At 43.3% G+C, this 12,853-nt stretch overlaps 1 protein-coding gene across 4 annotated transcripts in view; it reads right to left on the bottom strand.

The window, feature by feature from the left end:
- Nucleotides 1-3,481, bottom strand: part of cadpsa (Ca2+-dependent activator protein for secretion a) — a 182,947-nt gene extending 179,466 nt beyond the window's left edge. For all 4 annotated transcript variants that reach the window (XM_034143464.1, XM_034143457.1, XM_034143441.1 and 1 more), the window contains exon 1: nt 3,064-3,481. In XM_034143464.1, the coding sequence (XP_033999355.1) occupies nt 3,064-3,396 (333 nt within the window). In that variant the 5' untranslated portion in view covers nt 3,397-3,481. The remainder of the gene's footprint in view (nt 1-3,063) is intronic.
- Between the last annotated feature and the right edge of the window lie 9,372 nt (nt 3,482-12,853).

The raw sequence follows: 12,853 nt of genomic DNA, 5'->3' as shown, positions 1-12,853 counted from the left end.
TTTTTGTTTGTTCAGTTGGAGAAAGTTCTGAGTCATCCAGTCAGTGATGTGCTCAATGCACTTGCTCAGTGTTCTAATCGGAGAATAGTCTCCTGGTGTGATTTTAAAATAAATCTGGGTGTCGTCTGCATAGATGTGATAGCTTAGATCGCTCTTTTTAATAATTTCAGCCAGAGGTAGCATATAAATATTAAAAAGCAAAGGTCCTAAGATGGAGCCTTGAGGAACCCCGCATGACATATTTGTCAATGTTGATGTGTAGTTGCCTATTGAGACAACGTTTTTTCTGTCCTTTAAGTAGGTACTAAACCAATTTAGAGCTGTTCCTGAAACTCCCACCCAGTTTTCTTGACGGTCTAGCAATATGTTGTGGTTAACAGTATCAAAGGCAGCGCTGAGATCTAATAATACTAAAACTGATATTCTGCCACTGTCTGTGTTTAAATGGATGTCATTTAAGACCTTTACAAGTGAAGTCTCAGTGCTGTGGTTAGGTCTAAAGCCCGACTGAAACACATCAAAACCGTCATTTAAAAACATGAAATGACTCAACTGTTGAAAAACAACTTTTTCAATCAATTTGCTTAAAAAAGGAAGGTTTGATATTGGCCTGTAATTATTCATTACGGTTGTGTCCAAGTTATGCTTTTTTAGGAGCGGTTTAATTACTGTAGTTTTCAGGGCCTGCGGAAATACACCTGATTAAAGAGACTTGTTTATTATGTGAAGTATATCTGAGGCCATGCAGGGAAAAACAGTTTTGAAAAATCCTGTCGGAATAATATCGAGGCTACAGGAGGAGGATTTCAGATGTTGAATAATATCTTCCAGGTCATTAGCATTTATAATTTAAAAGGAATACTTTACTCTCCAAATGATCATTTGTATATCAAATGCTCTGTTTGTGTGACCCTGAGTTTTTGAAGATAACTTAGTTTTACTTGCTTAACTCCATTGTAAACAAACAGAGAAAAGTATTGATAATGTGAAGTAGATTGTGGCCACGTTCAACAACAGCAAAACTATATCAAATACAAACGCTCACACAACGTTTGCAGTGTATCCAAGTTTCATTTATCCAATCAGAAGCTCACAAATGTACTAACACATGCCTTTTCACAAAAACCCTATTCCAGCTACCGTCTGTGTGAGTACTGTTTAGACATGTTTTGATCATTTAAATTGGGGACATCTGAGAATAAAGGTTTTCTTGAAGAATTCAGGGTGGATTCATCCTGTAGATGAATTGAACGTGTTTCAGTGTTCCATATCATGCACATTGGGCGAAACAAACATGCTTCAGCCCTGTAATGAATCACACAACTGCCACTCTTGCGGCTTTCACACCGGCGCTTTTCCCTTACTAGCTCCTAGCGAGAGCTTTTCTGGTTCAGCTCCGGTTTCCCTTTTCAGCTCCCGCTCTGTTCACACCGCCCAGAGCTGCCGCTGCTGAGTCATGACGTCACAGTTTACGTCGCTGATTTTCTCCCACAACAACAACGGGCCGGGGACTGCATCGGGTCGTGTTGCTTTTAATCATACGAAGCCAGATTAAATTAAATAACGACTTCTCCAACCTTATACTTTTCTCCAGAGTGCCGTGGTTCATTGTTTATTAATGTGTTTCAGCGGCATTTACCGACCGCTGCAGTGCTGGCTGCACTTCCACGGGAGTTTATTGTCCCGTTAGCTCCGGGTTAGCTCACACGGCTCTAAAGTATTCACTGTCTGACTGTCACACAAGCAGCTGATACATATCCCCAATTCCCCTTAAGTGAATGTGTGTCAGTCTGAATTGACGCTGTTTGGCATCACAACGCTGTTATGAAAGTTTCTCTGGTATAACATGGGTGATGTTAGCATAGCAACCGAAGCTAAACTGACTACTTGCTAAGCCGTTTTCTATAGGCACATTTTACCGGCGTATTTTTCATTATGATTCTACTTCTGATAGTCGGACATGACAACCTGTATAGCCCATGTATCTCCACAATGATCAATAACAGCGAACGGATGGTCAAAGTAAGGTTTCCTGCACGCCTCGACGTAAGAGACGTAAGCGACGCCGCGTCATAGCTCCGAAGCTCTTGCCTCTGGACCGACAATTTTTTGGAGCTGGAAGTGAACCGCATTCACAGTAAAGTTTGAGCACTGAAGACAATATTGTGGCTGAATGAGTTGTGTAACAACAAGGAAATATGTTTCTGATGTGTATCACATCCCCCGTTCTCTGTAATTGCTTTTAACTCTTAAGGACAATAAACACGTTTACCTTCCAACAAAGTTCATTTCAAGCTTAGTGGAGCCTTCAGAGCCATGCCGCAATGAAACTCACAGAACTCTTCAGAACCCGAGTTCAGAAATATTGCTACAACACTGTCATATGTTTAAAAAGGTCATGTTCAGAACCAAACCAATACATGAAGTACCTCGGGTGAGTTTAGCTGATAGCTGTATAAAGACACATTCTACAGACCCTGCTAGAGGAGCAACAGGTCTTTCAAGAGACTAGCAGGGAGCTTCTGAGCCCAGAGGCAATTTACATATGCTCTCTCTCTCTCTCTCTCTCTCTCTCTCCTCTCTCATCCTTCTCTCTCTCGTCATCTCTCCTCTCTCGCTCTCTCTCATCTCTCTCTCTCTCTCTCTCTCTCTCTTCTCTCTTATCTCATCTCTTCCTGCTCTCGTCTCTCTCTCTCTTCTCGCTCTCTCATCTCTCTCTCTCTCTCCTACTCTCTTCTCTCTGCTGCGAGGCAGTGTGACTCTCTTCTCAGACTGCACTTCGTGCATCACAGTCCACCACCTCCTCTAATCAATTTAGCATCAGATCCTCCGGTGGTGTGCAATAAATGTAAAATGTGAAATCCTCTCTGCCTGTAAGGTTCAGTAAACGGAGTTATATTTAGCGTTCTTGAATATTCCACCATAGAGGCACATGTTGCGCCTGCAGAAGCAACAGTTGTCATGGATATTAGAGAAGCCTTCTACACATGATAGATGAAGGATATTTACAAAAAGCTTTGAAGTTAGGTCAGGGTTATTTCCCGTGTACCACACTGATCTTACCTTCTGCTGCCTCCTGGCCATATCAGTAGGTTGCTTTGCGTTGAACGGATAGGCGATGCAGCGCATCACAAATACATACAGCTGGAGTCTCTTTTTCCTCTCCTCTTCCTCTCTCTGCATCTTCTCCAGATCTTCTTTCTCCTTGTCGCTGCCCACCGAGGGGCTGGGGCTGGAGGGTCTCACGGCGCCGCGGGGCTGCAGCCCTGCGCCGCCATCAGAGGCTCGGCCCGGGGACAGCCTGGCTCCTCCGGCGCTCTTCGGGGCCGCCACCTCTTTGCGCGCCACCTCCTGTATTTCATCCCCTTCCTCCTCGCTGGAAGACGGGTCCAACATGCTGCCGAGGCTTGGATGGAGAATAAAGACTACCTGCTGCAAAGGTGAAACTGCAAAAGTAGGAAAAACAGCTGCCGATCCGCCTCAGAGGGAGAGGTCCAGGGGAGCCGCTGTGGAGACGCGCACTGACTGAGCGGATCTTCTCTGCTTTCCAAGGGGGAAACAACTGCCGTCAGACGACTCAATCTCAGCAGGACAGATCAGAGTGGAGAGTCTGGTTGTTTGCGTGATTTCCAAGCCTTTCAAGTCTAGCAGCTAGTTGAACATAGGAGGGATTTATCATGAGAGCCGATATAAAGGGGGAGGGGTCGCAGGGAGGGAGAAAAGGAGGAAACGCTGATGTGTTGGTGCTCTGCTGCCTGGGGGAGGAAGAGGCTGCCAGGGGGGAGGAAGAGGCTGGGCTCGGAGCTGACCGCGGTGCTGAAACCCGACCCCGGCAGCTCTGGGATCAGTTTGTGTGAGCACAATGAACGGCCACCTGATGATCCTTCCGAGTGAAAAGACAACAGGTTACAAAACCAGACCGGAATCAAAGAGAGTCGCTTTCAAAATAAAAGCTTTACCACTGATTTAAATAAAATATGATGATTAAATGTTTCATTTAACAAATTACAATATGTGTGTCTGTGTGTCTGCGTGTTGAATGCGATAACATTACGTTACAGGTTACTCTTGGTGGTGGGATTTTAGTGGTTTGTTTAGCAGGCTAATGGGCCATTCTCCTTCGTGTATTAGGTGTAGCAATGCTGGGTTACTTATGTTTCACTCTGTTTGCATTTATTTTTGAGGAATACATTCTCTCTTAGACGGTTCTGAGTCTGGACATGTGAGCACTGATTTACTGTGGGAGTTGGTGTGCCATTTTAATTGCCTTTGATGCAGTCTGATGAATTGTGAGGCTGTGGTTCAGGGTGGTGCTGAATATGCAAAGATCAATCTTTATGTCTGATAAATCTTATGATGATTTCCGCTGATGCTCCGTGTTTGTGTCCACTGAGGTCATTGAGGTTTTGGTTACCTTCAGGTTGTTGATGTGCATGGCCCAGGTCATGTTTCTTTGTGAGGGGGGTTAGGGTTAGGGTTAGGGTTAGGGTTCAGGGAGAGGAAAATGTTTCTTTGAGTGTTATGTTTTGGAGAATAGGATGAGCCTAACTGTTGTGAGGTTGATTATCATAATATATTTGTTGCAACAGGTTTCTATTGTGTTGATCCATGTTTGGAGTCTTTGGGCGGCCAGTGGAATTTATTTAATGGGAGTAGAGTAAAGTCACAACAAGCTGTAAGAAATATGCTAAAGTGAGTGGAGATATGAGGAGAAAAAGGAAGAGTATGCTGAGGAATGCACCTTGTGGGACACCGGATTAGGACATTAAAAAGGTGTAGAGTGACTTGGCTTGGCCTTGATGAAAGATGAGTCGGTATGTTTTTTTAAATGTATTGTGCACCATTCATGTTCATTCTTTATCTATTTTTTTTTCTTGAGAGAGCAAAATGTCTTGTCTGATTTGGTTCTGGAGCCAGTTTATAATGACATAATGAGCTAACAAATGTGGATTTATCAAAACGAACAAAGCAAAACCAACTAACCAAACAATAGGTTTCGTTACAGTTGCACCATTTAAGAATGAAATAAATACACGTTTATGTAAATATAAGTTGATGTAAAAACTTGCAATAAATGAAGCCACAGGCTCACAACACCTGAGGCACCGAAATGAGGCAAGACGTCTTCCACAGCACAGAGACCCTCTGAAGACTCAGATTCATGGTGAAGCTCTAGTTGCAATTCTTGTCGACCCAATCAGTAAGTAAGATATATCTCATTTCCTCCATAAATCTGCACCCAGCTCTTCGGTTTTCCCTGCATCCTCTGTGTCCCCCAGATTCCAGTGGGGATAACCGTTGTTCTGACCACCATGCCGGACTGATTTAGCGCGATCAGCTTCTAGACATTCTACATGGCAGCGACGTGCAGTCAGTGGAGGCAGGGGAGGCAGAGCCTCACCTGTCATACTCCAATGTAACGGAAAAACAATTAAAGAAAAACTAAATAATAATAATAATAAATGTCTCCACTGATCTTGTGTAAATGTGATTTCTGTATGATTCCAATCGCATTTTATAGTCAAAATCAGCAAATTTGCCGAGCTCCGCTACGGGAGCGATGAGAAGTGAGGCAGGGACGAGCTCTGCCTCTCGTAAGCCCACAGTAACTTGCTGGAGCGCGGGCACTAATTTAGCGCGGCCACTTATTTTGTGAGCGCACTCAAGCCATTTACTGTGGGGTGAGGTGAGGCACAGATGAGATCTGCCTCACTTCAGAATGCGTCACCCCACAGAAACTGGCTGGAAAGCGGGCCCTATGCCTGTTCCCATCTCACTGTCGGTCACCAATGTAATGTTTGTAGATCCCTTTATTACATTTATCCTCGCCATCCATAGTCTCTAAATAACTTATTTCACGTATATATGATATTTAGGCTCGCTGGTCTCATCGTACAACGGCATTGAAAAAAGCATCAGGGGAGGCAGCCATAACCTCTGCCGCACTGAAGGGGGCGCACGTGAGCCCACGGGTTCTTGTTGCTACTGTTATTCTACCGCAAACAACAAACTAGACTTTTGAAACTACAGGAAGATAAGGAGGACTTTTACAAAACAGTAATAGAGATTGTTGTCCAGAAGGATAGCATGGACTTCTATTCATCTTCAAGTCAAGGTAAGACCACAACTGTAATGAAAATGGGATCTTACTTAGAAAGAACAATCCAATATTTAGATTTTGGGTATCCTTTTGTTGATCGGTCTGTTTAAAATTAATCATAGCATCAGACTAAAAGAGCTTTTTGAAAATAACAGAATATTTCGATTAAGGTCAAAATAGGCTATAATATTTGTAAATCTGACTCTGAAAGAGTCAGTGCCTCACCAGCCATGAACCTCACCGCACGTCACTGCTACATGGGGTTACTTATGTATGCTTAGCGTATGCACAACAGCTACGACTTAACAGCAAAAAAAACAAAAACAAAATCTCTGTACGATAAAGTTAATGGTCACCTATCCTCTTTTTCTTGTCCTTTATACATAAACATGTGTTTTGAAAGTTTCAGGAAAAAAGATTTGCTCACTTTTTGTCCTGATCCATTTATAATACAATATAATATAATATAATAAAATATAATAAAATATAATATAATTGAATCTAGTTTGATCAAATGTGATATAATAACATGATATAAAATGATATACAAATATATATCACTATCTAGTATGATTTATAAAAACCTGTCTGAAAATGAGCTGATCAGATTCTGGCCACTTTATGATGTCATAACGACTTGTTGGCATTGTGTAACCATTAGCCAATCACAGTGGCGGCGCCAGATATTTTCTTTTGGGGGTGCTGTGGGGTAGCTTGACGTTTCATAGAGGGTGCTCAAACATGTAGGGTGTCCCATTAAGGTACCGGGCGCTACAGTGGAATGTTCTACTGCAACAGTCCCCACTCGCACACACACAGTACACCCGCGACTGTTACAGTGAAGGCTCGATAATCAGCTCACGGCATATAGGTGTAAGCAGGGGTAAAGTGATATTTTTTTTATAAATGGGGGGTGAACCTAACATCCTCTAGGGGGGTCCGGGGGCATGCTCCCCCGGGAAGATTTTTTTTTAAATCTTGAAATTAAAAGCATCAATCTGGTGCACTTTGAGAGCAACATTAAGAGATCTATGGATACAGCTCTCAACACCCATATGAAACAGATTTACTTTTTCTTTATGGATATTTTACAAATCACTCCCCTTTTAAACTGTATTCTTGTTTTACTGTCATGTAGTATTTCATACCTGTTTTTCATTTATGCTCGTCAGCGTCAGAAAATAAAACCCTCTCTCTTTTCCTCCGTACCCAAATCTTAAAAAATGGGTGTACAGCGAGCGGATACAGATTTCCATCCGAACTGACGTGTCCATCCGTGGTGACGTTGGCGGACCCACAGAAAGTTGCTATCAGAAACAATGCCTGACGTATTTTGGACGTCTTTGTTTACATTAGCAAGCCTCGCTAACACTCAGAGCTAACCTGTACTGAAGAGCACATGTGTTTAAAAAGCAGGAAACAAAAAAAGAAACTCACCTTGTGATAAACCTGCAAGAGAAAAAGCATTTGAGCTCCATACTATTTCAGAAATAATCCTTGACGTGGTTTAAACAGGATGATGTTTTATCACAACCGAATTTAACTTTATCTCCGGTAGAATTCTGATCAGGCATTAGCTCCGCCTCCTCTTATTTATTTTTTTCAAGCTAAGGACCCAAAATCTGCGTTTCTCTAATGCCCCTTTCACACCGGCGCTTTTCCAGCTCCTGCTCGGAGCTGGAGCTGGAAAAGCGCCAGTTTTTCCTGTTCACACCGCAGCGGCGGCGCGTCATAGCTCCGGAATGCGGTTCACTTCCAGCTCCAAAAAATTGTCGGTCCAGAGGCAAGAGCTTCGGAGCTATGACGCGGCGTCTCTTACGTCTCTCTTACGTCGAGGCGTGCAGGAAACCTTACTTTGACCATCCGTTCGCTGTTATTGATCATTGTGGAGAGCAGGCAGATGTTTTGTTTGTTATTATAGCAGCTATCGGATGGAATTAATACATGGGCTGTACAGGTTGTCATGTCCGACTATCACAAGTAGAATCATAATGAAAAATACGCCGGTAAAATGTGCCTGTAGAAAACGGCTTAGCAAGTAGTCAGTTTAGCTTCGGTTGCTATGCTAACATCACCCATGTTATACCAGAGAAACTTTCATAACAGCGTTGTGATGCCAAACAGCGTCAATTCAGACTGACACACATTCACTTAAGGGGAACTGGGGATATGTATCAGCTGCTTGTGTGACAGTCAGACAGTGAATACTTTAGAGCCGTGTGAGCTAACCCGGAGCTAACGGGAGAATAAACTCCCGTGGAAGTGCAGCCAGCACTGCAGCGGTCGGTATATCCCGCTGAAACACATTAATAAACAATGAACCACGGCACGTTGGAGAAGTCGTTATTTAATTTAATCTGGCTTTGTATGATTAAAAGCAACACGATCATCGACCCGACGCAGTCCCCGGCCCGTTGTTGTTGTGGGAGAAAATCAGCGACGTAAACTGTGACGTCATGACGCAACAGCGGCAGCTCTGGGCGGTGTGAACAGAGCGGGAGCTGAAAAGGGAAACAGGAGCTGAACCAGAAAAGCTCTCGCGAGGAGCTAGAAAGGGAAAAGCGATGGTGTGAAAGCCGCATAACAGGGCTGCAAAAGAGGGGTTTGAGCAGTATGAGGCATGGCTACAATGGGTGATCTGTTTGGTATTTTGAAAAAAAAAATTCACAGACATGTTTTATATAGGTATGGCCCTACAATATATTATTCAAATATAGCATGATAGGTCCACTTTAACAATCTAAACAAAGTCCTTTACTTCACCTGAGCTGAGGTTATCTAAGACTCTCAGTCTGACAGGAGAGAGTTCTCCCTCCACCTTGTTGTTGAAAAAGCTCCTTATATCCGTTAGCGTAGCTAACACCAGATACTAACCACAACGATCTCCGGTATACCGGAGATCGCTCTCTCTCTCTCTCTCGCTTGCGCACGCACACAAAATGGCTCGTGCCACACACACACAGAGCAGAGCTTGAATGAAACACAGAGACCCAGAAGTAAGCTACTTGTACTGTACTGTAGCATATTACTTTCGAATCAATCCTTTTTTAAATTATGATTTTCACACATAAAAAAAAAAAATACATACATTTCTTGGGGGAGCTTAGGGGGTGCTATGGCTATAGCACCCCCTAAGCGCCCCTGGTGCTGCCACTGGCCAATCACCAAACACCAACCAAGGTAACCCCCCCCCCCCACCTTATCACCTGAATCTCCTCCTAGAGCACAATTGTGTTCTTTGTAACCAAATCTCTCTCAGAGGGGCGTGGGGAGGGGCTCCTTATTTTCATCTAAAGTAACAGACAGAGAATCAGCACTTTGGAAACAGGGCTGAAACAGAGGGGATTATGGGATACTGCAATGATCTGTTTGGTGTTTCAGACAAACACTTCAGAGAAATGTTTTGTTTATATCTGAGACCTATAATATATTCATGAAAAACAGTATAATAGGGGACCTTTAAGAGAGGGCGCAGCTTAATAGGTTACTAATAGAAGTTATTGACAAAAAAAGAACACGTAAGATCAAATAAGAATTTAAAAGTTGAATAGCAGGAGCAACTGCAACAGGCTGCATGCACAGTTGGCACATAAGTTCTAGACCAAAATCATAGGTCTTAAAACTTTACATTTAGAAGAAAAGGTTCTGATAAAAAAAATGCACCAGGATTGGCAACAGTTTGGGGAGAAAGCAAAACGTGAGACATGAATTCCTTACAAAGCAGAATGGGCGGTGCAGAAAGGGAAAAAGGAGGGAGCAAGTGAAGTTGACCTAAATGACAGTGGGACACCCCAATATGAACCCTTTTGTATTGAGGAAGCACCAAATCAGGTGATGTGAACAGTGTCAGCAGCCAGAGACAGCACGTAGCATGTAGAGATATGGGGCAGAAAATAGGTGATGTTAACTCAAATGAGAAAAATGGGGTTACATACACAACAGTAAAAAGGAATTACTTTTTTGTTTTGAATTCTTGAGAGAAACTGGTCCAGCATTAAGTCTACAATGAAGATGGCACAGTAAAGGACTACTTTCAGAAGATGGCATCATTTCTAAATAATGGATGAAAGCTGCAAAACACAAGAATAAAAGAAGAACAACAGAATGTGACCACAGTGTACAGCTGATTATCAATGGGGGAGAGGACGACTGCTCTGGACATCAAGAGTAAATGTCAATGATAAAATAAAGAAGTGATGCACAATTTGTAAGTGTGAAATTGAGGATTTTCATTAAATAGAATAAATTGATTTGACATAAATAAATTGACATAGAAAAGCCTCAGAAATGCTAAATAACAACATTTTACTTTGTCAAAATCAAACCAATTGTATTAATGAGTCAACCACATTAGAACGTATAGCCCTATCAGAGGCTTAATATACATTACAAAAATATTTTTTTGAAACCATTTTCCCCCCATGAATGACATTGCGGTGTTTATTTGACAGTCCTACAAGTACACAAAGCTAACAGAGGACAGGAGACACATGGCTTGGGGTAATTTGTTAAACACGCAGTATAGCGACAGCAGGAAACAAACAAAGTCACTGAGAGGCTGAGGCCGGGCCTGTTTGATATGTGCGTGACACGCTACAAAAAAGTACTTGCTGAGATCAAAAACTCTGTTGCAAAATAATGTGGTTTAATGAAAACTGGGATGATCAACTTATTCTCCTTGGACATGTACATCGTTATATGACCCTGTGTCACCCTCTCTTCCACACACACCTCACGCAGGTGAACAGGATTATAATGAGTGCCGCCCATATCCATGTGACCCAAGCCAACCAATCAATAGTGCTCAAACAAATATCTTATATTAAAACAAAACGCAATACTATACATGTTTCATGACTCCTACACGCAGCTTTAAAGAACGTTTTTGTAAGCTTTGCCAAGCTCGACTGCAAGACCCAGAAATCTAAGTATTCTCTCCAGAGGGATTGAACACACCAACAGCCACATATCTCAGGATTTTTCAGCAGACTCCCCATCTTGAAGTATTTGCACAAAAAATGTCATGGACACGGCACAACGCTTGTTGAAAGAAGCAGAGGACAACCTCAGAAAGTGTGCCTGAGACCCCATTTACACGGGAACGAAACGGGTTGTATCCGCATAGTTTCTCTTGCGTATAGCCCTTTCATTTACACGAGGCCATAACAAAACGATAGAAACGGACCCCGCAAACGATAACGGGTCCCAAGGTGGATAGATCTGCAAACGGAACTCTCTGGGGGGTCAAACGGCTCCGTGTAATCGCCTCTATACGATCATTTCCCGATAGATGAAGCCATAGCCCCGCCTCTCCCCACCTCTGCTGCTCACTGCTGTAGCATGGTCAGTAGCTACTGTCAGTAGCTACTGCTAGTGCTACTGCTACTGACCATGCTACAGATGTTAGTATAAAATCTACAGCTCGACCATGCTACAGATGTTAGTGCAAAATCTACAGCTCCTCTACCACAACCATCAGCAACAAGTGGACATGGAGAATTACATGAACTACTACATGTTGCTAAATCCACCGCGGGGCATAAACAGAAGGGCAACCATGGCAACCATGCTCCGGGGTCTTCTTCGCTGCTTTTGGTGTATTTTGTGGCGGCAGCAGCGCCACTTACAGGCCTGGCATATGTAGGCCTACTACAGCGTTTCCAGCGGTCTCGTGTGAACAGACCATAGACTGTGGGTGTTTCTCAATCGCGAGTACGCTTGCTTGGTAGCACATGTCTGCCGAGCATCTTGCTTCAGAAGCGAGTCAAGAATACTTCCTGGCATTCGGAAAACGAAGTGTGGAACACGCTAGCAAGTGTGCAGGTGTGCGTCATATGAGAGGCCCCCGCCTTACATCTTCCGCCACAGATTTGGGGAAATTGGTCCGTGCGCAAAGCATTGTGGGGATTTTAAGACCGCGGAGTCTACTCATGTGCAGCCTCGATATTTCTCCAAACGGAGTACGCCGGGCTCGGTAGATTTCCAAGTATGCTGGAGATTGGAACAGTACTTCGGCGGCACTCGATGACGTAGTATGCTTGAAATAGTGGCTCTGAAGCAGCTTTACTCGCGATTGAGAAACACCCTCTATATATAAATGGACGTAGGGTCCGTGACGTCACCCATAGGATTCTACAGAGTTGTCGAGAAGCCCTTAGTAGGCGGAGTCGGCCACTAACGGCTCGACAGTGGCGTCAGAGTTCCACTCCCGCCTGCTCCAGCCTGCTCCAAATAAGGGCAAAGAGGCGGAGCCGAGGCGGGACCTGCTGCCACCGGGCTGGAAGTTCCAGAGCTAGCTGAAGCTACCAAGCTAAGCTAACATGCTCCCCATCTGCACACTGCCGTCGCATTGTACGTTTCTAAGGTAAGCGGACATGAGACTATTCAGCAAAACTATAAATAATAATCTAAGTTGAGTTTTTAGCATAATACTTCAGAATCTTAAAATCCCTTGACGTTTGTATGCAATTGTGCTAAATGCAACACTGGAATCAAGCAAATATTAATATGTTTGCATGACATTAGTTATTTATATTTTGCCATCACTTAATTATACGTTTAATACATTTAAGTCAAGCTAAGGTACATGTGATGATAGCTAGTTAGTGCTCTTACCTGTGAGGCCTCCTCCAAACAGCATTATAACCAGACTGTACCATTAAAACTACAAGTACCAGTTCTAGATCCTTGACTTTAGACAAACAATTCAAAAGACAAAGACCAATCTTTATTTGAAGGTGCCTCTTAACCTGA

The sequence above is a fragment of the Trematomus bernacchii genome, unplaced genomic scaffold (genome assembly GCF_902827165.1).
Source record: "Trematomus bernacchii unplaced genomic scaffold, fTreBer1.1, whole genome shotgun sequence".
Lineage (NCBI taxonomy): Eukaryota > Metazoa > Chordata > Actinopteri > Perciformes > Nototheniidae > Trematomus > Trematomus bernacchii.
This window is presented reverse-complemented; position numbering and strand designations above follow the sequence as displayed.